A 26423-nucleotide genomic window follows, 5' to 3' on the forward strand; every position below is an offset into this window, starting at 1 on the left:
AATAATAATGTCTAACCATGATAAATCTTTAGTGTGCGGTGGCAAAGGATTCAAATTTGAGAAGGACGGGAGCTCTACTGACTGATTTAAGTGAAAAGATGATATCTCCTTGGGTAAAAAGGAAGGAACGGTTCTCAAGGAAACTCACTTGTCCGAAAATCTCAAAAAAAGCTCCCTGCATGACAAGGTTTGAAGTTTGGAAATTCGACGAGCCGAACAGATAGCCACCAAGAAAACTACTTTCAAGGTGAGATCCTTCATATTCACATGTCTCAGAGGTTCTAAGGGGGTTGCGCACATGCTCTTTAAGACCACATTAAGGCTCCAAGAAGGACACAACTGCCGAACTGGAGGGCATAAATGTTTCGCCCCCCGAATAAAACGCACAACATCCGGATGAACCGATAGTGAAAATACTCAAACCTTTCCTTGCAGACATCCTAACACCACCACCAGAACCCTGAGAGAATTAAAGGATAACCCTTTGACTAAACCATCCTGAAGAAAGGCCAAAATATTCCTCACCAAGACTTGCCTAAGATCCACTCGCTGATCAGAGCACCAGGCCTCAAAAACTCTCCATACCCTTGCATAGGTGAGGGAAGTGGAGGTCTTTCTAGACTGCAAGAAGGTAGCGATGACTGTGTCCAAATAACCTTTATCTTTCAAACACTGTCTCTCAAAAGCCAAGCTGCTAGACAAAATCGATCTGCCTGATCTAAATAAACGGGCCCTTGATGCAGAAGATTCAGCAGGTGAACAAGCCGCAATGGTCCGGCCACTGTTAGGTTGACTAAGTCCGCAAACCATGGACGTCTCGGCCATTCTGGTGCAACAAGAATCACATTGCCTGGATGAATCTCTATGCACTGTAAGATCTTGCCTACCAATGGCCAAGGAGGAAACACATACAGTAGGATGTCCGTCAACCAAGGCAGGACCAAGGCATTGTTATTGTTTGTCAGTTTTTGGGTGGTCCCTTGGACACTGTGGCAGCTGACCACGCCCACTGGGGGAAGTCCCGTGAGGGGCCACAGGTCAGGCTCAGCTTTGGGACACACAACACAGAGTTATATCTTTCATTAGACAGAGTTGAGAAGCCACCAGAGGTGGCAGTAGTGAGTAGAGATGAAGCCCAGCTGGGCTAGGGTTCCTCAGGTTACTGGAACAGCGATTCCCTCTATGGTTGTGCTGTAGTGGAGAAAACTGAGATATTGAGTACAGTGGAGCATGCACAGAGTCCTGGTATAGAGCCTCGTTGGTAAAGTTACTCACACTGCGGTTTTTCCTGGAAGGTGACACAGAAGCTGGAATAGAGGCAGGCCCTCGAGGAGCGAGTACCTGGTTCCAGGGAACATCTCTGAGGAAATAAAGTTGGTAACTCACTGATGATGTAGGCAGCGGTTTCTTCCAAGCAGAAGAGATAAGCTCAGGCAGTGATTCAGGGAACATGGGCCCTCGAGGAGCGAGTACTGGTTCCTGATAGCGACCTGAAAGAAATGAGAGAGGTCCCCGAGGAGCGGGTACCCCGTCCTTACGAGTATCATCACCATCGATAATGTTTCTCTGTCAGGTCTCCGAAAAAGGAAGAATTATCAAGCCAATCAATGCCACTCATTTAAAATCAGACTCCGCGAGCGATGTGGGAGAGACTGCAAGTAGGAGTCCCAAATAGCCAGGAACATCTTCCACTGACGAGGAGAGTGCCGCATAGTCCCAGCATCCATGAGCATCATACGATGGAAGTTGTTACACCACAGCCAGTACTATGGGGGTATATCCACTTTCCATTGCAGTAAGATGACTTTCTTGGCCACTAAACAAGCCTTACAAAACAGTAACCAAGATCCCAAAGCTCGTACCCGCAGGGGAGAAATGCAATCAAAAAGTGCCCAATGGGGGGAAAGTGGGATACAAACCCCCAATAGGTGTTATGGTTGAGCGGTGTTTGGGTGGATTCTTGGGTACTGTGGCAGTTGACCACGCCCACGAGGAGGAGCCCCATGGGGAGCCACAGCACTGGGCTACACTCAGGATGCACAAACACAGAGTTAGATCTTTTATTATACAGCTTGTAGTATACCACCAGAGGTGGAAGTAGTTAGATGATCCAGAGGTAGCAGTCCAGGGACCCTCGGCAGAGGGAACCTGTCTCACCAAGTTGGTATAGGGAAATTCCGGTGTAGGTTTCCCAGCACGGCAATGCTTAGATGAGACAGACTGTGAATTAGATTACTCAGTAGATGGTAGCTATAAGGTTGGCAATTCCACCAGGCTGGAGTAGATGGTAACAGGCACCAAGGCAGGGAGAGCAGGCCCTTGAGGAGCAAGTACCTGATCCCAGTAAGGCACCTGAAAGGAAAGCAGAGGGCCCCGAGGAGCGGGTACCCAGGTTAGAGAATACCCCAAAGGGCAAGGTAGAGCTTCCAGCGGCAGCACGGAAGCGGCAGAGTAGCTTAGACCTGACAAATCCAATCAGGTATCCAGTCCTTGCTAACTTGATTAGCTAGCAAGTAAGGGCAGGCTAAATACCTGGATGGCGTGACATCACTTGAGGGGGACACCCCTGAGGTTTGTGCCATAGCTGGAAAAAAGACGTGGGAGGCCCTGGGGAGAAACATGGCGGGAGGCAATGCCATAGCCACACCTGGGATGCTGGAGAGTGCTAGCAGATGCGGCGGTAGCCATCTTCCCAAGGCTAGCGAGGAGAACAGAGAAAAAGGTGAGGCACAAGGGTCGAAGCCGTCTGAGACCGTTGGATGCAACAATAAGGTTCCTAAATATAGGAACACCTGCACCCAGAGACGTTGAATAGGGGGGCTTTCCCAAATCAGGTGACAGAGAACCAGATTAGTGGCCACACCATCCACAGGAAGCCGAGGTTTGAGATCCAAACCTGGAATGCCCTTTGAGCAGAAACATAACAGCAATGGATACATTTATATTGCATTTCTGTTGCGATTCTGCCTGTTCAGCCAGCTTCTCACCTCCTTTTTCCCTCTCAGCTGCTTCTTCAGCATGGCTGGAGCAGCCAACAATTCCTTCACGCGGCTTCTGCCGCATTTCTTCTCCTCTTGCGGTCCGGAGACCGCCGAAGTCCACGCATGCGGCAGGGAGGCCATCGATGCTCCCAGCACAGCTGGAGCCACGCTGCTACCTTCAGCAGTCCGAAGACTGCCGACACATTACCCTCGCGGCAAGAGCCGTGCTTCCACTTCTTTTGCAGCCCGGAGGCCGCCCTTGCTCTTATTTTGCGGCAGGAGCCACACTGCTACTCCCCCTGTGGCAGGGGAGCTGCCGACAGTGTCTCCCTATGGCCTGAAGGCCACTGACCTTACCTGGGACTTCCATAGGAGAAGGCCATCATCCCTTGGCTTGCTTGCGGCATGGAGCCGCCTTTTGTCCCTTCTCAGTGGCAGGAAGCCGTCTGTGTCTTCAGAGCCTGCTGTGAGGCCTAATTTCTCCTCCAGCTTCTTTCTGCAGTCTCCAGCATGCAGCAGGGCCGCTGTCCATGGCCTGCACTTCCTGCTTCCTCCTAGGGGGTGAGGCTGGCTCTCTCTTTAGCATTTAAAGCTATAGCGAAGGAGTGGTCCACTTCTGATGTCATCGTGGGAGTCACCTCTTCAGCCCTACAAAAGGGGATCGTCTTCATTCCTGCCTTGCCTTCGCAAGGCGCCAGTCCTCCTTAGAACTTTCGTCTTCCAGCTTCTCAAGGCTTTCGTTCAAGGATCCCGTGTCTTTGTCTAGATGTTCTTCGTTCTTTGGTTTCTTGTCTCGTCAAGCTTCTGTGTTCCAGATGTCTTCATGTAATCTGACCTTCATCTCCTGATGTCTTCACATCCTGATCTTCATCGTCAGATGTTTTCGCGTAACTTAATCTTCTTCTTGAGAGGTCTCTTCGGATCCAGTCTTCATGTATTTGATCTTCATGTCCACGGCAGCGCAACCTCCTGAAGCTTCCAGGTTTTACTCCTCCTTGCACTGAGTCCCGTCTCAGTGTTCCTTCACCGAGTCCCGCCTCGGTGATCCTGGCTCTGAGTCCCGTCTCCGAGCTTCCTTCCTTCTCCAATATCCTACCGGATCTTTGGAGCCTACTGTGCCTGCCTCCGTTTTCACGAATGAACTCTGCTCTAAAACTTGATTGGCTGTGGAGGGCGCCCCTTGATTGGCTGTGGAGGGCGCCCCTCAGAGCAGGCCTCACCGGAGTCTTCATTTGAATCTTCTAAACAGTTTGTATTGGGAACCATCAGCGTGGTGCATGACCAGCCAGGCTTGGCTGTGTAGAGCACGTAGCGTGGCCATCTAGACAGCATTGTGGACACTGTGGACACTGTGATTCTTTCGGAGTCCTCCTATTTTCTACCAATTTAGAGTCTTCCTAGACCTTCTCTTCAGCCTTCCAGAGTCCTCCTTTTAATTATCTGAGTCCTGCCTCAGACCACCTTCTTCAACCTGAGTCCCGCCTCAGACCACTTTCTCCAATCAACCTGAGTCCCATCTCACCTTCTCCAATCTCCGGAGTCTCGTCTCACCTCCTCCAACCAACCAGAGTCTCGTCTCACATTCCTCAATTACCTGAGCGGGGAATCACCAGCGTGGTCTGCGACCAGCCCTGACTGGCTGTGTAGGGTGCACCTGCCGGTGTGGTCCGCCACCAGCTCTCATTGGCTAAGTAGGGCGCGTGATGTGTCAGTACCTACCCAGTACTTTCCAAGCAATAGAAGTCTTCATCTTCATCTACCTTCAATCAAGTACCCGTGAAGCCCTGATGTATCCAGTCTTCATCTTGATGTTTTCTTCCTTCAACCACCATTCGCTCTGTCACAGTTGCTGCTCCGTGCGGCAGGTTTGAAAGGGCTAGGAGTAGTCAGAGGACCACTCATAAGACCAAATATTGCGTTCTTTGGGTCTCTCTACTGTGCACAGGTGCGGAGGTGGTCAAGGTCCATCATCACCAGCCTATACTTGGATGCCTCTCACCTGCTTCGGCGCTTGCTGGAGCTCCTCTGCAGCTGCGTTGTGGCCCAGGGCACACGCTACCACCAGAGATGGGTCCGCTACCAGGGTTCCCACAACAATTTCTCTGTATGCCATATTGACTGAGATTTGGGATACCCATTTAAAGGCGGCATGGATCATAAACTCCGTAACTATGAAAACCCCGTCCCGGTTCCATTGTTCTACAAGTATGGTACACGTATTCAGGACAGTTAACTGTTTTAAAAGTTTATAATAATTTGATAAAGAAGGCACTTTGGGCTTTTCAAATGAAAAAATATTATCAAGGGAGTGAAAGGTCAAAGCCAGCCTAGAGGGTGGAGGTAAGGAACCAATATAATGCTGAAGCTGTAGGTATGGGAAAACGTCCACTGCCGAAAGAGTATAAATCTGTCGAAGTTCCGGGAAAGGGATGAAGGTACTGTCTGGAGTGAGAACATGACCCAACTGCAAAATTCCCTTGTCCCCCCAGGAATGAAAAGCCTGAGTCTGAGAACCAGGGGTAAAATCTGGGTTTCCCCGGATAGATAAGAGATACGCGCAAATACGATCGATCCGCAGCAGCCTCATAAGTTTCAACCAGGTAAGGCGAATGGGCCGGATAAGAACATGGCGCACCAGAAATGAAGAAAGACAACTAGATGGGTATTGGAAAACTAATTTAAGGGATATCGGACCAACGATCTCTTGATCAGCAGACAAACTAATGAAGGAGGACGTGCCTAATAACCAATTTCTAATAATGCAAAGATTTCTGGCCAGATTGTAAAAGGTCAAATCAGGAACTCCCAATCCCCCCCAATAGTGAGTAAACAGGGTATGCTGTATTCATAGCTAGAACTAGATGACAAAACTCACATAAGTTCTTAAGGAGGCTCAGTAGCTGGAAAGAGTTAGGCCCTCGAGGAGCGAGTAGCTGGTTCCAGGGAAAGCTCTGAGAGAGCAATGGTAACTCACAATTGTCTGTATCTGTGATAGCTTCCAGGCAGTAGAGAATCTTCACAGTGTCCAGGAACATGGGCCCTCGAGGAGCGAGTACCGCTTCCTATCTGCAATCTGAAATAGAGAAAAAAGAGCGAGGCCCCTGAGGAGCGGGTACCCCTGGTAAGTCCGAGGAGGCAGAATAGCTTGGACGAATTCGTAGCGAGTCCGAATCGTAGTCCTTGCTAACTCAATCTGTTAGCGAAAGTTTGAGACCTTTTACTCTGGAAGCGGATGACGTCATCTCAGGGGACGCCCCGGAGGTTCGCACCCTTGCTGGTACATACATCGGAGTGCACACGCGCATCTTACGTCATCAGGAACATGGTGGATCCGCAACGTGAAGCCGGTTCAGGTACGCCGGAGAGAGGCGCCATGGAGACGCTGTGGCAGCAAGCCGTCCATCATACCCAGAGGGAGTCGCCACAGAGGTAGAGAGGGTGGAATGAGGGCGTAGAGCAGCCATGAATGCAACAGTACCTCTTCAAAGGGCGATCTCCTCTTTGGGTACCAGGCTTTGGTTTCAAAGGATGCGCGAGGTGAAACTGATGAAGCATCTCTTTATCCAAGATATTGGTCTGAGGCTCCCAAGTGATCAATTCGGAGCCGAAGCCTTCCCAAATCAGAAGGTATTCAAAATTCTTGCCTGTTATGAACATCCAGAATCTCTTTGATCTTGATTTCTACTTCGTCATCTGCAAAGATGACAGGTGGATCTTGAGATGTGGAAGAATCTTGCAGAGTGTTATTGATGGTATCAGCAGCAATGGGTGGAGCTGCTGTGGACGTCACTGAGGAATTCAGTGGAAGTGGTAATGTTGAAGAATGTCCAAAATCCACTTCTAAAGATGACTCTCCAGTAAATGTAGCTGGATGAGAGATGGTAGCGTCACCAGTGGAAACCGACTGGCTGGTTGCTAGAGATATCTTCTTTGGATCTATTATGTGCTGTGGTTCATCAGGCACATCTGAGTGAAACGAAAGAGACAGCACATCTGCTCTGGTGTTTCGATCTCCAGGTCGATACTTAAGCACAAAATCAAAACGGTTGAAGAATAAAGACCACCTGGCCTGTCTGTAATTCAAACGTGCGTGGCAGAGATACTCAAGGTTTTTGTGATCCATGAAGACGGTTATTTGATGTTGAGCGCCTTCGAGCCATGGCTGCCTCTCCTCAAATGCAAGATTTATAGCTAGGAGCCCCTTGTCACCAATTCCGTAGTTCTTCTCGGCTGGAGAAAATCTTCGTGAGAAGAATGAACAGGGTCGTAAGGTCTTTGAATCTCCCACTTGGCTCAACACAGCCCCTACCCCCATATCTGAAGCATCAACTTCAATAATAAAGGGTCTGTTGGGGTCTGGATGCCGCAAGCATGGTTCTGTGGAGAAGGCAGTCTTCAATTTCTCAAACACGGAAATGGCCTCCGTTGACCATTTTGAAGCGTTGGCACCCTTACGGGTTATTGTAGTCAAGGGAACAGTCAAAGAAGAATAGTTCTTAATAAAGCTGCGATAATAATTGTTGAACCCCAGGAATCTCCTCAAGGTTTTCAGGCTGGTAGGTTGAGACCAATTCTTGATACTTTCAAATTTATGAGGGTCCATTTGAAAACCTTCTTTTGATACTATGTAGCCTAGAAAAGGCACAGAGTCTTTGTGAAATTCACACTTGGAGAGTTTGGCGTACAGCCGGTGTTCGCAGAGACGGTGGAGTACTTGCTTGACATCTGTAATGTGGGTGTCCAAATCCTGGGAAAAGATTAATATGTCATCCAGGTAGACCACAACGTTCTTGTACAGCAGGTCCCGCAAGATGTCATTCATCAAATTTTGGAATTTAGCGGGTGCATTGCACAACCCGAACGGCATTACAAGGTACTCGAAATGGCCGTCTCGCGTATTGAAGGCCATTTTCCATTCATCGCCACTTCGAATGCGGATGAGAAGGTGGCCACCAAAGGGTAACCCACTAAATCTACCATAACCTTATAGAACTCCACCCCATATCCATCTGGCCAAGGAGCTTTAAGGTACTTAGCCCCACAAACAACCGCAAGGACTTCGTCCAAAGTGATGGGCATATTTAGGCTAGCTTTTTTATCAGTAGTGAGTGATGGGAGTTGCAGCTGAGAGCAAAAACGACGCGGTACGGTCGACGGCCAGTAGGCCGTGAGGGCCAAACTCGACAGTAATCGACGAAAAACGGCAAAAAACTTACCGAAGTACCGCGGGCTGAGTAAAGAAAGAGGAGGGACCCCTGTGGGGCAAATTTAACCTTAAAGAATTCCGTGAAGAAATTCCTGTCAGGAATGTGGTCAGAGCTCCTTAACCGCGAGGCTACTGTTGTGCGGATAAAAGAAGACTGAAGGGGGACCCCTGCTGGCTGCAGGGTTAGTGCCATGCTGGGCATGCCCAGTAGGGGCCAGTCAAAGTTCTAGAAACTTTGATAAAAGTGTTCCGTGATTGGGCTCCATCCTATGACGTCACCCATATGTGAGGACTACCATGCTGCTTGTCCTGTGAGAAAAAAAAAACTCCCTGGACCAATGCCAGACAATCCAGCAGTAGGGGGGATACAGGAAAAAAATGTAAGAGGGCTGTCCCCCCAGCATAGTCTTAGGGAAGGCGAGAGTAAGAAAAACATAGCTGTGAAACCCAGAGATGAAATCTAAAAAAAGGACTAGTCAAGGCAGGGCTAGCCAAGCATATGTAGACATAGTCAAATCTGAAAGGCCCCGGCCATCCAAAACAAAAAAATGTCTTGATGAAAATAAAGCTGCCAGCTCTTACAGATACTGCCAAGGGTCAGGTCACATCACGGCAGGGTCTGTCACCGCCATTGGGCATAGAGTGAAAAAACGTGGCGATGCGAGAGTAATTGCTCGACTAGCCCCCCCCCAGCAAGGTCCCAAGGCGGTCTAGAATTGCAGCGAAAATGTGCCATTGAATCACAGACAATGAGTCCCAAAAAAAAGAGTGCCGGATCAAACACACAAAGATCAGACATGAAAGATCCAAGAACCTGGCATTCAGGAGAAAGGAAATTGGCGAGAACTTGAAGACAGAAGAACTGTCAGCCATGCCACTCACTGCTCAGGAGCTGAACTCATGCCGGCTGGGTCCTGTAGTTTTAGCAGGGACCTTGCTTCTTCAGGGGTATCGTACCAAGAAACCCCAGTTGCTGCTGCAACTCGATGTCGGGCTGGATAAAGTAAGGAAGCCCGGATACCCTGCACAAGCAATTGTGTGCAGATAGGCACCATTGCCTGCCGTTGCGTCGCCACAACCACAGAGAAGTCGTGAAAGATAAGGACTTGCGAATTCTCATATCGGAGCTATTTCCCAACTCAGACTGCTTGCAATATTGCCTGCTTATGGGCAAAATTAAGAATTCTGGCCACAACTACCCGCGGTCGGGCAGCGTCCGGCTTATGCGGGCCTAAGCGATGGGCCCTTTCAATGCGTAGCTTACCATGAGTATGGGAGATATCCAGCTCTTTGTCCAGCCCAGCTTCCAGCGTGGTCGGCAGGGAGTGGTCCGCTAAAGATTCGGGTAGCCCCACAAATCGAAGATTTGATCTCCAAGACCGATTTTCAAGGTCTTCGATTTTGGCCGCGTTTTTTGCCATCGAGGCCTTTAATGCCACAATGTCCTAGTTGCAGTCTGGAGGCCATCTTGAGCCTCAGACACACGGTGCTCTAATTCGGCAAATCTAACTCCAATTTTATTTAAGTTAGCTGAGATTTCTGCTACTGTGATTAATATATTTTTAATATCAGGTCCCAGGGCCTCCAGAATGGTGGTTTTTATATCAGCGAGTCCCGGGGAAGAAAGTTGCTTGATCGGGCTGCTGGTGGCCATGATTGAAGTGGGGGATGGCGGAGGGCGAACCTTCCCTTTTTCTTTATCTTTTTATTAGAGTGTGAGCAGACATTCCCAGCTTAGAGTGTGCCCCCGGAATTATGCTATTCTGCCATATAAAAAAAGCCCAACTTAGCTGTAGATTTTAGAGCAGATGTACCACGATGGGAAGGCCAGGCACCAAGAGAGAGAGAGAGGTCACATCCTCCACCCTCACTACATCACATGACCTCCCGAATATACTATGTAAATTAACCAGCTAGGCTGCATCTGGCTAACTTATATAAATGTGCAGTTTTAAATATCTATCTCTATGAATACAGTGAGTCCATTTCATCAATAGCCAGCTTCCATCAGAGCTTGTACTGAATTTAAAAAAGATTTTTTAAATTAGATCTGGTTATTTCAATCTACTTTTCATCAGTAAACAGCAGCAAAAAACTGGAAAAGCATTAACACTAGAAATAGAAAACCACAGATCTGATTTCTAGAGGAAACTTCTGTGGTCTTACAAAGCTTTTCATTTCAATAAATATAGAGAGAGACTATGTCATAGGGAGGTAACATTTTAAGCTCACGAATTACTGGTGACCACATTACCCATAAGTGGCAGACACACAACTGTTCCCACTTGGCTCCTCTCAGCAGCAAACTCTGAATGATGTGGGAACTGGTGGACAAATGAAGCATTGCTGAAAGTCATTTGTTTCGGATTCGTATAGGATTCCATATGATTAAGCATGTGCTATATATTGGCATTTAGAAGAAACATTATTGAGCAACATAATGAATGAATGGCAACAGGAGAGAGCCCCTCACCTCCTGCCCCCCCCCCCCCGCCCCCAACAAACTGAGAAAACAGTAGGTATACAGATAGTGGTATGTTCATGACTTTGGTAGGGGAAGGGAGTTATCAATTTCAAAAATAGATTTACAAAATAAGTAAATCAGGAAAACTCCCCAAGCAACAATATCCATAACAAAAATTAAATATACAAGCAATCAAGAAAATAAACAGTTTACCACTAGGGGAGATCAAGGCCACAATCAGAGGGGAGGGGAGAAACAAGAAAGAAAGAAAACCAAAGGAGAGAAAAAGAAAAAAACCAGAAAAAAAAGAGAAGCACATCCAAGAATATTACATCCCTTTTCCATCAATGCCTAATAGACAATCGGGCCGATACAGTAAGGAGCGGTAGGAAGAGCTGCGTTAGTGCCGGACGCACCCGAGGTTGCTGCACGCACAGTCTGGCTCACCTACCGCTCAATACTGTATTTAAATAGCTTGCAAATGCAAGCTGCGTCCAAGAAGCGTCCGTGAAGCGTTAGGCCCGCGCAACCCATTTTACTGTATAGAGCGCTATACAGTTTCCTGGGTGCGCTGGCCTAACGCTTCACGGACACGCTGGTTTCTGTCATTTCAAATGTCATTTCAAATGACAGGTACCAGGAAGTGGACGGTTCTCCTACGCTCGGGATTGCCAGTCCTCTCTCCCCTCCTCCTGAAGTAAGGCGCGTAAAGCAGCCTAGCTTCGGGAGGAGGGGAGAGAGGACTGGAAGTGTAAAGCAACGAAGCGACTTACTCTTCTTGCACCCCCCCTCCAGAGACGGACATCGGCGGAGACGGAGGCAGCTGCCGGCGAGGATGGATGCCTGCACGGGCGAAAGTGGCCCCTGTGCATGCAATTGGGCCACTCAAGACGTGACGTCCGTGACGTCATGCCTTGAGCGGACCAATTGCACGTAGGAGAACCGTCCACTTCCTGGTACTTTTTTTTTTTCGCTTTTTCCCGCTTTCGTTGCTTCGGGAGGAGGGGAGAGGACTGGGGCTGCCCCGGAGACCAGCACCCATGGACGCAGCCAGGGCAGGTGAGCGGGGGCTGGGGGAAAGTTTGCTGCCTACCCTTACCCCTGCCTCTAATGCAGGGGTAAGTGTAGCGGGTAAGTTAGCAGGTTAAACGCGCGGCAAAACGGCAGGGTGCGCGTTACTGTATGGGAGGGAATAGCTAATTTGATCGTTTACATCTAATATACATGCCGTGGGCGGAAGGGGTTACCCGGTGAATTTAAAGAGGCGGTAAGAATGGGTTAAAGGGGATAGTGAATCGCGGGTTGGACTAACGCGGCCGAAAAGTGAGTAGAAAGTGGGTTAGGAGCAGGGTAACCGCGGCTGCACTTTACTGTATTGACCTGAATGTAATGGAATCGACACTCTTAATCTAAGGACCAGTGATAGAGGAAAGCAGAAATATTATAAGGATATGATTCTAAATGAATGGGGTCAAAACACACATATTTGTCTCCCCTGTAACTAACAAGGAGTTTGCATAGAAATTTAAGAAAGTGGCCTCTATTGTTGTTAGCTGCTGCTGCAATTAAAGAAATGTTTTGCTAAGCAGCTGCCTAGAAGTTGGCACATCAGGGAAAATGTTAACAATGTGACCACAAAAGGAAATTTTTCTATACCTAAAGCGCAGTTTAACTACCAAATTCTTATCTGATTCAAGATGGAAAAGTCACAAAGAACATGGCTCTACTGGCTCTCTCATCCTGTAAACTCTTCAGAAAAGCGTCTGAAGATGAAACTGCATCCAGCCCTCTTTAATAGGGTTAACCTCTCATTTGCTACAACATAGTAGATAAGACATATTGGATATTCTAGGCAACGTTTCCTCTGATGTAGTAAGAACTTTCAGACATCTCAATAGCTAGGAAAATGTATCAGTAAACATTCCTTACTCTAGGTCAGTGGTTCCAACCTGGGGCTCCTGAGACCATCCCTGCCCATTTCACTGCTGAAACATACAACACATACATAGCAACATTGTAGGTGAAAGCAGACAAAGATCAGTTGGCTCCTATAGCCTGCCCAGTTGTCTTTCTCTCTTGTTCTCTACCACTGGGGGTAGATGAGCATATAAATTTCCATACTTACAGAGAATGCCATCCAGTCCTCCCTTGTATTTCTCCAGATAACAATGGATGGTAGACCAGGAGGGCCAGGTGGGCCAGGAACTCCAGTCACACCAGTTCGTCCCATCATACCAGGATAGCCCTAGCACAAAAAAAATGCAGTTTAATTATGGGAAACTTGTTTAAGTAAATTCAGACAAAGAAACTGGTAAAGTTTTTGAATCAGCAAATGTTTACATTTTTGTATTCTCATTCTTTGCTGTGGCAAAAATTGAACAAAATATTAAACAAATGCACACAAAAATCCTTAAAATAAATTTCACATGTAACTTAATTTGCATAAATTCTAGTACACTGCTCAAGTACTTTGCCTCAGGCGAATTAGACAATGAAGACCCAGACCATGAAACAGAGAGATACAGAGCAGATTAAGCCTGCACGTATCTTTCAGTACACTCACTTTGTCTCCTTTCAGGCCAGGAGGTCCTCGTCTCCCTGGGCAGCCCTGCAAAGCAAACCATAGTCCTTTAACCCACCTTCATACTGTTATTCTTTAGAGTGAACACTGCTTTTCACAAAGATTTGATTCAAGACTTAAAGAAGCCTGTCCTACAGATATTTTACCTCCTCCTTTTCCACCCACTCCTGTGGAAGGTTTGTAAATGAAACAAATTTAAAGCAACTCTGTACACAATCTTTGTATCATGCAGTTACCAGGCTAGAATGGTGGAGAGAAGGATATGATGAACCGTAACATCATCTTGATTAAATAAATATTAATTTAAAAAAAAAAGTGAAACTGACACAGGTATGGCTGTCTTTCATGGATCTATACCATAAGAACATAAGACGAACATAAGAAAATGCCATTCTGGGTCAGACCAAGGGTCCATCAAGCTCAGCATCCTGCTTCCAACAGTGGCCAATCCAGGCCACAAGAACCTGGCAAGTACCCAAAAACCACAAAGCCCTATAAGTCCTCTCTATAAACTATTCAGACTTAACAGAGGACTAAATACTTTTCTTTATCAATAAAAGCATTTTGCCCATCCTTTCTTGTGCTCATAAAATTATCTACAAATCGCTCTCTCTTCCACGGTCACCATAGATTGCATGTATTAACATTGTTTTGCACTTAGCTATTCTTTGTATGGGATGTTGTCCTCTCCTGTGAAATCCATTTATTGTTGCGAAATTGGAGACGTCTGCCTGACACTCAGTATTTCGACAATCCCGTCTTCCTCGGGGACTAAGGCCTGGATTTATCAAAATGTGATAAGTATTGCATGCGATAGCAAAAGGGGTGTGTTTTATGCTAATAGACAGTTTATCACAATTTGTGCTAATACCTATGCAAAGAGCTAAGTTAGCTGGGGAACCATTTTTAATGAAGAGGGAGAAGAAGAGAGAGAGAGAGAGAGAATACCTAGCCATAATGCCCTCTCCCTAGATAGGTATTTATATCCCTATGGGAGGCCCACCTAGTAACTTGAGGTGAGGTTTAGGTATTAGTGTAAGGGGCTAGGGGCCACTTTGACATTCAACGTGAGAAGTACGAACAGACCAGTGGTCTCTTGTGAAGATTTGATGACCTTCGGAGAGAGGAAACTCGCCCAAAAATGAGATTTGTGCAATGTTCTCTCTACCTAGCTTGATGTTACACCTCATCGGTGTACCCCGCTCCGCAGACCACTACCGTATCATCTCTACTGAGGAACCCTCATCGCGGACCACTATCGTATCATCTCTTCAGAAGGATCCTTCCTCCTGGGTATACCCCACTCCGCAGACCCTGTGGCACCTCTATGTCTGTGTGACTTTTTTGCCTGCACTCCCCCCTCCGCGGTCAATGCCTCTCTCTCTCTGCTCTCTCTCCAGTACCTGCTGCCCTGCACACCTAGCAGCTGAGACCTTGCCTCCCAACGGTGAGGCTCACGTGGCTCTTCCCTGTGGGCGGTACCATCTCTCACCTCGGCCCAGGGCCCACAAACTCACAAATCCTAACAGTTTCACTGAGTGTACTAAACATAATTAAATTGAATTATTGTTTGTTTAAATTCCAACCCCTGCAATTCTATTAATGATATCACTTCAATTTTATGGAGCCTCCCCAGAATATTTGTTTGGACCTAATAGAATACAGACCATTTTATTTCTTTATTGAGTCCACTTGGAGCTACTGTATTCCATGAAAAAAAACGCTGCTCAATCTGAATTAATTTTAGATTATGGTCTCCCCCCCGTGGTGAATGGGGGACGCAGCACAATGCCATTGCTGTCAGGGCTCCTCATTGGTGGGCTGCTGATGTCCATTGATCTACTAGAGGTGCCCCCTCCTTGTGTCTCTTAATACAACTTAAATGTTCCTGTAGCTGTATTTTGAACTTGCATATGGTTTTCCAAATGTAGACTAAATTACATGGGCATCACAGGGCATATAGAACACTCTCAGTTGTGCAAGACAAATGTTGTCGAAAAAAAATTTACGTCTACCTGGGATCTCCAGCGTTGAACCCTGAACTACAAATTGACATACATTGTATTGTCCACATCTAAAATGTCCAGGTTCTCCTGTATATTCTAATGTTGTTAGTGGAGCTGGAAGATGTGACTGGACCACCAAATCCCTTCCATGGAGCACATGGAAAAAAGGATTATACACATGGGATCTGTCCTATGAAGAAGAAGAAAAATGCGGACATGACAGAGAACACATTAGGGGAGCTATTCTGTTTGGTAATGATGGAGGGACAAGAAAGAGAACTGTATTAGTAACCTGGGACTTGCTTCCTGTAGAAGGGGAAGAGAATCGGGGACGTGATAGAGAACTATTCAGGAAGTTAGGTCCAGCGGGTTAGTAATTTGCTGGCAGCCTCACTCTGAAACGAATATGGGTTATTGGTCCTTCTAACATTTAAATAGAACACAGCACTTTACGCACACCGTCCGACAGCAGCACGGCGTTATACAAGGGCACAAGTCGACAAAAATATCTCTTAGTCCCTGAGGAAGACGGGATTGTCGAAACACTGACAGTGTTGGGCAGATGGCTCCAATTTTGGAACAATAAATGGATTTCACAGGAGAGGACAACATCCCATACAAAGAATAGCTAAGTGCAAAACAATGTTAATACATGCAATCTAAGGTGACCGTGGAAAAGAGAGCGATTTGTAGATAATTATATGAGTACAAGAAAGGATGGACAAAATGCTTTTATTGATAAAGAAAATTCACATTATTAAAATACTATTGGATGGAGACACTACTAATGGAACAAAATAAAAAACATTAAAAATATAATAGAAATTATAAATTAAAAATCAGTATATTTAACAGTAAGGGTTTTGCCAACATATGGTTTAGCCTATTGAAAAATACCGGACATCAGTGTACATAAGAAAAGTATATAGTCCTCTGTTAAATTTGAATAATTTTTCATGGATCTGTGCCAGCTTATTTCCCTCTGTCACTAATTTTCAATGCTGCAGTATCTTCGGTACTCTGTTAGGTGTTAACGTCACCCAGCTCGTTTCACCAGTAAACATGACACAACAGGAAAAGGATGCCCCTTATGCAGAGCTCTACCACCCATATAGATCCTGGAGAAAGCAAAATTGCTTACCTTGTAATAGGTGTTATCCCAGGACAGCAGGATGTAGTCCTCACATATGGGTGACGTCACTGACGGAGCCCTATTGCGGGAAAACTTTCTGTCAAAGTTTCTAGAAACGTTTGACTGGCCCTGTGAGGCCACTGAGCATGCCCAGCATGCCATGATATTCTCTGCCACAGGGGTCTCTCTTCACTCTCGTATGTAGCAATAAGCTTTAGCAAAAAATAAAAATAAAATAATAAAACTTATCGGATCTAACTCCGCGGGGTGGCGGGTGGGTTTCGTGAGGACTACATCCTGCTGTCCTGGGATAACACCTATTACAAGGTAAGCAATTTTGCTTTATCCCAGGACAAGCAGGATGCTAGTCCTCACATATGGGTGATTAGCAAGCTAGAGGCTGAGTCATTTTGTAGTGAAGCAACAGAATGTATTGTTGTTGAAAAAGAGGCAGCCGAAGATCACAGCAGATTGGATGTAGAAGGAGTTGGGATCAAACTGAAAACAAGTTCTTTAAGACAGATTGGCCATATGCTGAATCTTGTCGTCCTTCTTTGTCCAAACAGTAATGAGCTGCAAATGTATGAAGAGAACTCCATGTTGCTGCTTTACCTATGTCAAGAATTGGCACTGAACAATAGTGTGCTACTGAAGTTGACATTGCTCTTATTGAATGCATCTTTACTCGCCCTTGGAGAGGAAGGCCTGCTTTTTCATAGCAAAACTGAATGCAATCTGCTAGCCAATTGGATAGAGTATGTTTACCCACTGCTTTACTCGGTTTGTTTGGATCATAAGATACAAAGAGTTGAGTGGATTTCCTATGGACTACAGTGCGGTCTAAGTAAAAGGCTAGTGCACGCTTACAGTCCAAGGTATGTAAGGCCCGTTCTCCTTGGTCAGAATTGGGCCTTGGAAAGAATGTGAGCAAAACTATAGATTGATTCAAGTGGAATTCCGTAATTACTTTGGGAAGGAATTTTGGATGTGTACGGAGAACCACTCTGTCATGTAGGAATTTTGTATAGAGTGAATATGTGCTTGTATCTCACTAACCCTTCTAGCCGATGTAATGGCTATGAGGAAGATAGTCTTCCATGTGAGAAATTTAAGATCACAGGAATTCATAGGTTCAAAAGGAGAACGCATGAGTCTTGTTAAGACCAAATTCAGATCCCATTCTGTGACTGGTGGCTGAATTGGTGGTTTAAGAGTTAAACCTCTCATAAACCTACTAACAAGAGGTTGTATGGATATTGGTGCATCTCCCATCTTGTTATGGTAAGCTGAGATTGCACTTAAATGTACCCTTACAGATGATGTCTGTAGACCAGAATCTGAAAGATTTATTTATTTATTTATTTAACACTTTTCTATACCGACCTTCATGGGTAAGAACCATATCAGATCGGTTTACATCGAACAAGGGTAAACAACTGTAGTGACAACAAACTTAAAACAAAGGTGTGGAAGAGGTAAAGTTACATTGAACAAGGAATATGGAACTTGGAAGCTTAATCAGCTGGAAAGATAGGTTATAGCAGGCTGAAGTTTATAAAAAAAGATGGCATAAGTAGTCTAGTAGAGAAGTTGTGGGGCAGGAAAAAGGGTCAATGTTCTTTGCTGTGCACCACAAGGTAAATCTCTTCCATTTTGAAGAATAATTCTTTTGTGATGAAGGTTTACGTGAAGCTATAAGCACTTGAGAGACATTGGTTGAAAGATTGAGAGGGTGCAGGATCAAGCTTTCAACATCCATGCCTTTAGATATAGGGATTGAAGGTTGGGATGGCGCAACAGACCCTGATCCTGAGTTATGAGACTGGGAGCTACACCCAGGTGAATTGGTACTCTGATCGAGAGGTCTAGAAGTGTGGGAAACCATACTTGTCGAGGCCAATACGGGGCTATGAGAATCATGGACCCCTTGTCCTGTTGCAGCTTCACTAGAGTCTTGGTTATGAGTATTATCGGAGGATATACATATAAAAGGCCTGAGTTCCAAGGGCGAGCAAAGGCGACCTTGGCTAGATGATGATTCTGTCTGTGCAGAGCGCAGAATTTGTTCACTTTGTGATTCGGGCATGACGCAAAGAGGTCTATTGTTGGTTGTCCCCAACGTTGAAATATCCTGGTCACTACTAAGGGATCCAGGGACCATTCGTGCGGTTGGAATTGACGACTGAGTCGATCTGCCACTATGTTGTGAATGCCTGCTAGATAAGTGGCCCGGAGAGACATTGAGTGTCTCAGGGCCCAGTCCCAAACTTGTGCAGCTTCTTGACAAAGTAGATACGAGCCCGTACCTCCCTGTTTGTTGATGTACCACATGGCTACTGTATTATCCGTTTGGATCAGAACAGTCTTGTGCGAAAGGCAGTCCTTGAACGCATGAAGTGCATAACGTATAGCTCGAAGTTCCAGGAAATTGATTTGAAATGTTGCTTCGAGTTTTGTCCAAGTACCTTGGGTTTGGAGATTGTTTATGTGAGCTCCCCAACCCAAGGTGGATGCATTTGTAGTTAAAGTTATCTGTGGGACTGGTTGTTGGAAGGGTAGGCCCTTGCGCAAATTGTCCTTGTTCGCCCACCAAAGTAGAGATGAATGTAACTGGTGGGTTACTTGAATTGGAGCATACAGTGGTTGAATGGATTGGATCCATTGAGATCTTAGTGTCCATTGGGTTACTCTCATGGTGAGCCTTGCCATGGGAGTAACATGAACTGTGGAGGCCATGTGGCCTAGTAAGGTTAGAAAGTGATGAGCTGTTGCTTTTTTCTTTGAGTGAATCGAGTTTGCCAGTAGGGAAAGTGTTTCTGCTCGATCCTCGGGTAGAAACGCCTTTGAGAGGATAGTGTTCAATTCTGCTCCTTTGAATTGAAGCAGGTGAGACGGAGTGAGATGGGACTTTTGATAATTGATGAGAAAGCCCATGAAGTGAAGAAGAGTAATTGTTCGACTGAGAGAAGCCAGAGCTCCTTGTTGAGATTGACTTTTGATGAGCCAGTCATCTAGATATGGGAAGACATGTACACTTTCCTTGTGCAAGTGTGCTGCAATTACTGCTAGACATTTGGTGAATACTCTGGGAGCAGAGGCAAGTCCGAATGGCAATACTCTGTACTGGAAATGATGACTACCCACCATGAAGTGCAGATACTTGCGATGAGGAGGGAATATTGGAATGTGAGCACAAGCGTCTTGAAGATCCAGAGAACAAAGCCAATATCCTGTTTGAAGAAGTGGAAACATGGTACCTAGAGAAACTATCCTGAACTTTTCTTTTCTCAGAAATCTGTTGAGATTTCTGAGGTCTAGGATGGGTCGTAGGCCTCCTGTTTTCTTTGGAATGAGGAAATAATGGGAGTAGAATCCTCTGCCCTGCTGAGTCCGGGGCACCGGTTGTATCACTCTGGCTCTCAGAAGGGTGGATAATTCTGCTTGCAGAGGAATTATGTGAGATTCGTCCAGTGGATAATGTCTCGGTGGAGAATCTGTTGGGATTGTGAGGAAATTGAGTTTGTAACCTTGAGAGACTATGGAAAGTACCCATTCGTCTGTTGTTATTGGGGTCCAATGGTTGTAAATTAGGATACTCTCCCTCCTACTGGTAGGTCTTCTCGAGGGTTGAAGAGATGGTTTTGTTCCCTGGTGTTGGCCTCAAAAGCCTGAAGCAGGCCCCATCTGCGGCGGGGGCTGAGGTCAAGCGGTCCCTCAGCTGTCTAGGCTGATGTCGGTGTTGCGGCCTAGTGGATCTACCTCTCGATGCTGGAGGGTAGTATCATTGTTGCCGGTAGAATGGACATCTGGATTCACGTCGTGGAGGATGGCGAGATGGTTGTGCAGTAGAGTCCTGTGGAACTAGTGATAGTTGGCGTAGGGTTTCTGTGCCCCGTGAGTAGTGCGACAGCATCTTGGACTTTTGAACCGAACAGGTTGTCACCAACACATGGAAAATCTACTAATTTGTCTTGGACCTCAGGCCTAAGGTCTAAGGCTTTAAGCCATGCCCAACGCCCAGCACTAATCCCAGAGGCCGCTGTTCTAGGAGCTGTTTCAAAGCCATCATAAGCAGCCCTGAATTCATGCTTGCCTGCTTCAAGCCCTTTATGAATGATTGCCTGGGCTGCTTCCTGATATTGCTGTGGTAAAGATGTAGCAAATTCCTGCATCTGCTTCCACAGATTCCTCTGATACTGAGTCATATATAGTTGGTAAGAGGAAATTCTGGTATTCAGCATGGCTCCTTGATATACCTTTCTGCCCAGGGAATCTAAAAATCTATGATCTTTTTCTGGGGGAGTTGAAGAATGTGGTCGTATTCTTTTCGATTTCTTTTATGCAGATTCCACAACCACTGATTGATGAGGAAGCTGGGACTTTTGGTAGCCAGGAAGAGACTGTACTAATTAAGTATTGTCCATTCGTTTGTTAACAGCAGGTACCGAGCATGGGTGCTCCCAGAGTCAATGTTGTAGATCTAGGAGAACCTCATGAATAGGTATGGCCAATACCTGCTTTGGAGGGTCCACAAATTGGAGGACCTCCAATGTCTGCTGTCTAGTATCTTCCTCTGCCACCAATGTGAAAGGTATAGTGTCCGCCATGTCCTGGATGAAATTTGTAAAGGATAAATCCTCTGGTGGAGACTTTTTCCTTTGATCTGGAGGAGAAGGGTCTGTCATAAACTCTTCAGATGAAGTACCTGTGTGTTTATCGTCCCAAGTGTCTTCTGGATTATCCTGATATGGAGATAGCGGGAAGGATCTTGGTAGATGATGGAGGCCCGAAGGACCTGGTTGTGGATCATCGAAGGGAATTCTTGCAGGAATGTCCTCTGAAGGTTTAGGTGGAAGTGCACCGACTACCTCATCAAGTCTCTTCATAAGAAGTTGGAAGAGTGCCATTTCTGGATGTCCTGGACCCCCAGGTGACATCGGCATCGATGGCATAGGGGTTATTATTGGTGATGGAATCGGTGCTTGCATCGATGTTCGCCCAAGCTTCGGTTTAGGTAGTGATGTCAGCGTCGGTGTTGGTACTGGTATCGACGGAATTGTTGGCATCGATGGAATCACTGGCATCGGTGCGGGCACCAGCATCGGTTCAAAAACCGGCATCGGTGTTGAAAGCACCGGCATTGGCAAAGGTGCCGGAGTCGACACCTGTTCTTTAAGGGCCTGAAGTACCGCTTGTCTTATAAACTCAGACAATTCCTGCATAACAACTGGTGTGTACAGAGCAGTTGTACGCGGTGGTGGAGGCTGTGTTGATTTTTCCTCCACAGATCCCTGTGGAGGTTCAACAATGGTTGTGTGTTCTTGGGGTGAAGGCCCCGGCGTCAAAGGAACCGGCATTTCCTGAGTCCTTGGCCGCTTTGCACTCGATTCCCCCGGGGAGAGAGGCGATTCTGATGTCGATGGACGTCGGTGTCGATGACGATGCTTTGATCGGTGTTCGACAGCTGACTGTACCGATGATATCGACGACGTAGGCGATGGATGCTCTCCCGATCCTCCCGGACGATGCTTTTTGAAAAGTACACATTTGGAGACTCCGGCCGCAGATGATTTCGTCGACGTAGAGGGAGATGGCAGAAGTTGCAGATGGAATAAGTGCTCCATCTTCTCTTGGTGGGCCTTCCTTCCTTTCACAGTCATCTCCGCACATTTAGGGCAGATATTGACTTTGTGTTTCTCCCCCAAACACATCACACACTCGAGGTGTGGGTCTATAATCGACATTGTTCGATTGCAAATGTATTGCATACAATATATTTTATGAGGTGATTTCATGGTTAATTATAATAACATTCATATATTTATATATTTAGGTGATGGTTTTAGTAACGATAGCACATGCAACAATCATCCTATACAGTGTATACAGAAGTTCCCGTTTTTCAAAAGAAATTATAGAGTTGGTAATGGTCCCCTGAGGAAACCACCTCGGTGAAACGAAGGCTTGTCGTCGGGAATGTTACAATAATAAAGAGGAAATTTATGAATAAATAAAGAACATGAAAGGGAACTAAGAGGATGATAAGCTGATAATTGTCTGTTTAATAAAAACTGATAAATGTGTTATGAAAGAAATTGTTTTGCAGCTATTGTGACTGTAATATCATTTTGATAAACGGTATATGGATGTATTTCAATACATTAGTATAGGTGAACTGTTGTATTAGAATCAGGTGCAATATTTGTTTAATGATTGAGCATGGTGTATGTGGTGTGAATGAGGGGTGATATTTTAAAGTGTATTATTTAAATAATGAAATTGTATTTAAAGACTAAAAACAATAAACGAGATAAATAATACACAGGTATTTAGATATTATTTATTCGATTGCAAATGGGACATTTTTTAAAACCCGTAGCCATTTTGTATCGACAGCAGTCGATGACAAAAAGAGAGATCGTGAGAGAAAAATTTGTTTTACTCAGAGAGTAAACGAGACACAGATTTACTCACCAGCCGGTGGAAAACCAGAGAGATCCTGTGTGGGAGAAAAATACTGAGAGAAAAATTGACTTTTAGTCAGAGAAAACTTGTGAGTAACTCACAAAGGCTCCTGATCCGCGATGCCTACAGCAGCGCGGAAAAATGAAGACTAAAGAGAGACCCCTGTGGCAGAGAATATCATGGCATGCTGGGCATGCTCAGTGGCCTCACAGGGCAGTCAAAAGTTTCTAGAAACTTTGACAGAAAGTTTTCCCGCAATAGGGCTCCGTCAGTGATGTCACCGATATGTGAGGACTAGCGTCCTGCTTATCCTGGGATAAAAGTGAATAACTGTTTATTAGATCAATATAAGAATAATCTAACACTGAGCATTCCAGACCACACAAGACCTTTTTTCAAATGTGACGAACATATCTAAGTAAGTGTGATCCTTATACTGGTCCAATATAAGGTATCACAACTTGCAGTGAAGGGATGCCTTTGAAATGCATTAGACTGGCGGGGGAAAGCAGACCTGCTCTATTCCCCACTAACACAGTGAATACAAAAGGTCATAGTACAGGTCACACCTGCACTGCGCATGCAGTGAAAGTCATGCAAATAGCCCACCACACTTCTCTCTTGAGATCTTCATCCAAAACAACTGCTTTAGGCAATGAGTCAAGAGAAAGCTAGTTGGTTCTAGTAGTGTGCATTATTTAGGGTACTGTAATGGAAAAATGCTGCCAGCTGGGTCTTGCTTCTTCTCCCATGCTGAGCAGTTAGAGCAGGCGACAGAAACTGGGCAAAGCATGTCAGGGTGATTTCATTGGTTGCACACTCATCATCCTGATAGATATTCACTCCTGTAAGAGCTTCCTTCATTTCAGCTCTCTCTTTCTCTACTCCAGCCCCTTCCATATGGGTGCACTCCCTTTTGCTCAGAGATGGTGCATGTGCTGCATCTGTATCAGGACAGACAGTAGGGTGTTAGCTTTGAGGTTTGACACTTTCTTGCCCCTGCCACCCTGAAGAGTTGTACAAACAACAAAGGATAAGAACAACTGTAGGTCTGGAGAAAAAGGGGCCTACACACTGTTTTTCACGGTCATGAACAGGAGACTTGTACAATACAGTCTATGGCAAAGCAAGGTCTCACAGCCTCTTGTACATGTGTGCAAGTTCAGACACGGCTCTTCTTTATGAGGCAAAATTTATTTTTTTTTCTTTTTACTGTATGCACTATGTGAAAACAATTTTAACTGTTTGACTTTTCTGAATTTAAAGCTTGGGCAAAAAAGCAACAAAGGGGTTATCTTCCTTTTGAAAGCTTGCACATTTCATTTAACTCTGACATAAACAAAGTTTGGTGCAAATTAATTTAATAGTTACCCATTAATAGGGGATTATTATTTTTTTTCTCATGCTACAGAAACATCTCCCATCTTAAATGGAGAAAATAAACTTTTTAGGAAAATCCATATTCAATTGCATTTTGTGTAAAGCGTGCTGAGTTAACTCCTAATGCAACTGCTTCAGGCTGTAAGCATCATAGTGCCTTTGTAATGTTATCAACATCTGTGACAGCAGCCAGTTGTGAGACATCAATTCCCATCTGCTTGAACAATTTACCGCACTCTACCCCAACCCTCCAACACTGCTTAAGATTTTTGCGGGGTTTTTTGGACCTGGCAGTTTTCTCCTGTTGTTTTGGGCTTCCAGTTCAATTGGAATGAGTACTGGGATCAACCATAAGCCTCCATTTACAACTAACAGGGAATTTTTCTCCTATTTTATGCTCCTCCATACCCAACGTACCTAGTTTTAGTCATTGCAGTGACAGTCTTCAGCTCGGGGCCATTCACCAGGTTCCTTCCAAAACCCTGCAACCAGGAGCCCTGAATCCAATCACCAAAAATGACCATGATTATCTACCTTCTCCACTCCCTGGAGGCTGTGAATGCTGCCTCTGCAGCAACCCAAACCCGATTCGAACTGGGGAACGAATCAGTGATCTTCTGCATGGCAATGCACAGCACTGATGCTGAGCTACCAGGCCATCCTGACTAGTCATGTTTCTAAAAGCAAAGAAAGAAATTGTATATATTGTTTCATGAAACTTTATTTATTGCTTTTCAGAATTTTACTGAATGATTGATTTAAATGTTTTATAAGCTGTTAATGGGCACATAGAGAGGAACATTTTTAAAGAAGTTAGCTGGCTGGATTGTATTTTTATCCAGATTACAAAAAGGAATTCCCAGGGGTGTGTCTAGGTCAGAGGAGGAAACCATGAATGTATATACCCTGAGATATAGCAGGTGACAAGTATGAATACTTGCCTTAAGTGTGAGTAGATTTTCACAACCAAATCACATGTGTATAAAACTGGCTGGCCACTAAGCAGCTTAGTGAAAATTACTCCAAAAAGGTATAATAAATATCTTTACATATATGTGTTGTAGTGTCTGTCTGTCGGGGAACTGTGTGGTGTGCATGCATTTGTCTGTGTTCACCAGGGGGGGGGTGCTCTCTGCCATCACATGTATGTACTCTGCATAGCTATATGGTATCAGAAAGCATAGAGACACCCCAACCAATGGAATAGGGGTCTGGCAGACTGCAAGAGAGAAGACATCCATAGTCCAGTATGAAGGAGGGAAATGGGGGAGATGGACAAGAGTGCTAGTTTCAAATGTAACCCCTGAGCAGCTAGTTCAGGACAAATGTCCCACATCTCAAACACAGTAGTTGATGTTAAACCTACCCATACGGTTACATTTCAGTTACTATCCAGGATTACCTGAGCAGAGGAAAGACAGATCTAAGCTCTGTGTATTGTTCATGTCCCCACATTTCTTCTTGCAGCTCAAGTAAACAGCAACGATGATCACCAATGTACCAACAACACTTATGGGTATTTATATGGTATTCATAGCAAAAATTACACTGGATGCACTTGTGGTCTCCAATACTTCCTTTACTGAAACATTATGTACTAAATGGAATGTTCTTTACAGGCTGACTTAAAACCCCAAAACATAAGAAGTTGCCATAATGGGTCAGATCAAGAGTCCATCAAGCCCAGCATCCTATTTCCAAAAGTGGCCAATCCGGGATACAAGTACCTGGCAAATACCCAAACAGTAAATAAATCCCATGCTACTAATGGCTATTCCCAAACTCAATTTGAATAACAGCAGTTTATTGTCTTCTCCTCCAGACACTTGTCCAAACCTTTTTTTTTTAACCCAGCTAGATTAACTGCCTTAACCACATCCTCTGCAATGAATTCCTGAACTTAATTGTGAGTTGAGTGAAAAATAATTTTCTCCGATTAGTCTTAAATGTGCTACTTTCTACCTTCATGGAGTGCCCCCTAGTCCTTGTATTATCAGAAAGAGTAAATAACCCCAATTCACATTTACCTGTTCTAGTCTTCTTATGATTTTATAGACCTCTATCATATCCCCTCTCTGCCATCTTTTCTCCAAGATGAACAGCTCTAACTTATTTAGCCTTTCCTCATAGAGGAGTAGATCCATCCCCTTTACCATTCTAGTCACCCTTCTCTGAACCTTTTCCAGTACAACTATATCTTTTTGTCCT

General features: G+C 45.3%; 1 protein-coding gene across 1 annotated transcript in view; it reads right to left on the reverse strand.

The window, feature by feature from the left end:
- LOC115097568 (collagen alpha-1(XI) chain-like) overlaps positions 1-26423 on the reverse strand; it is a 319380-nt gene that overhangs the window by 111008 nt on the left and 181949 nt on the right. The window contains exons 7-8 of the mRNA XM_029613505.1: positions 13215-13259; positions 12777-12896 (exon numbers count right to left, since the gene is read on the reverse strand). Coding sequence (XP_029469365.1) covers positions 12777-12896; positions 13215-13259 — 165 coding nt within the window. The remainder of the gene's footprint in view (positions 1-12776; positions 12897-13214; positions 13260-26423) is intronic.

The sequence above is a fragment of the Rhinatrema bivittatum genome, chromosome 8 (genome assembly GCF_901001135.1).
Source record: "Rhinatrema bivittatum chromosome 8, aRhiBiv1.1, whole genome shotgun sequence".
In the NCBI taxonomy this organism is placed as follows: domain Eukaryota; kingdom Metazoa; phylum Chordata; class Amphibia; order Gymnophiona; family Rhinatrematidae; genus Rhinatrema; species Rhinatrema bivittatum.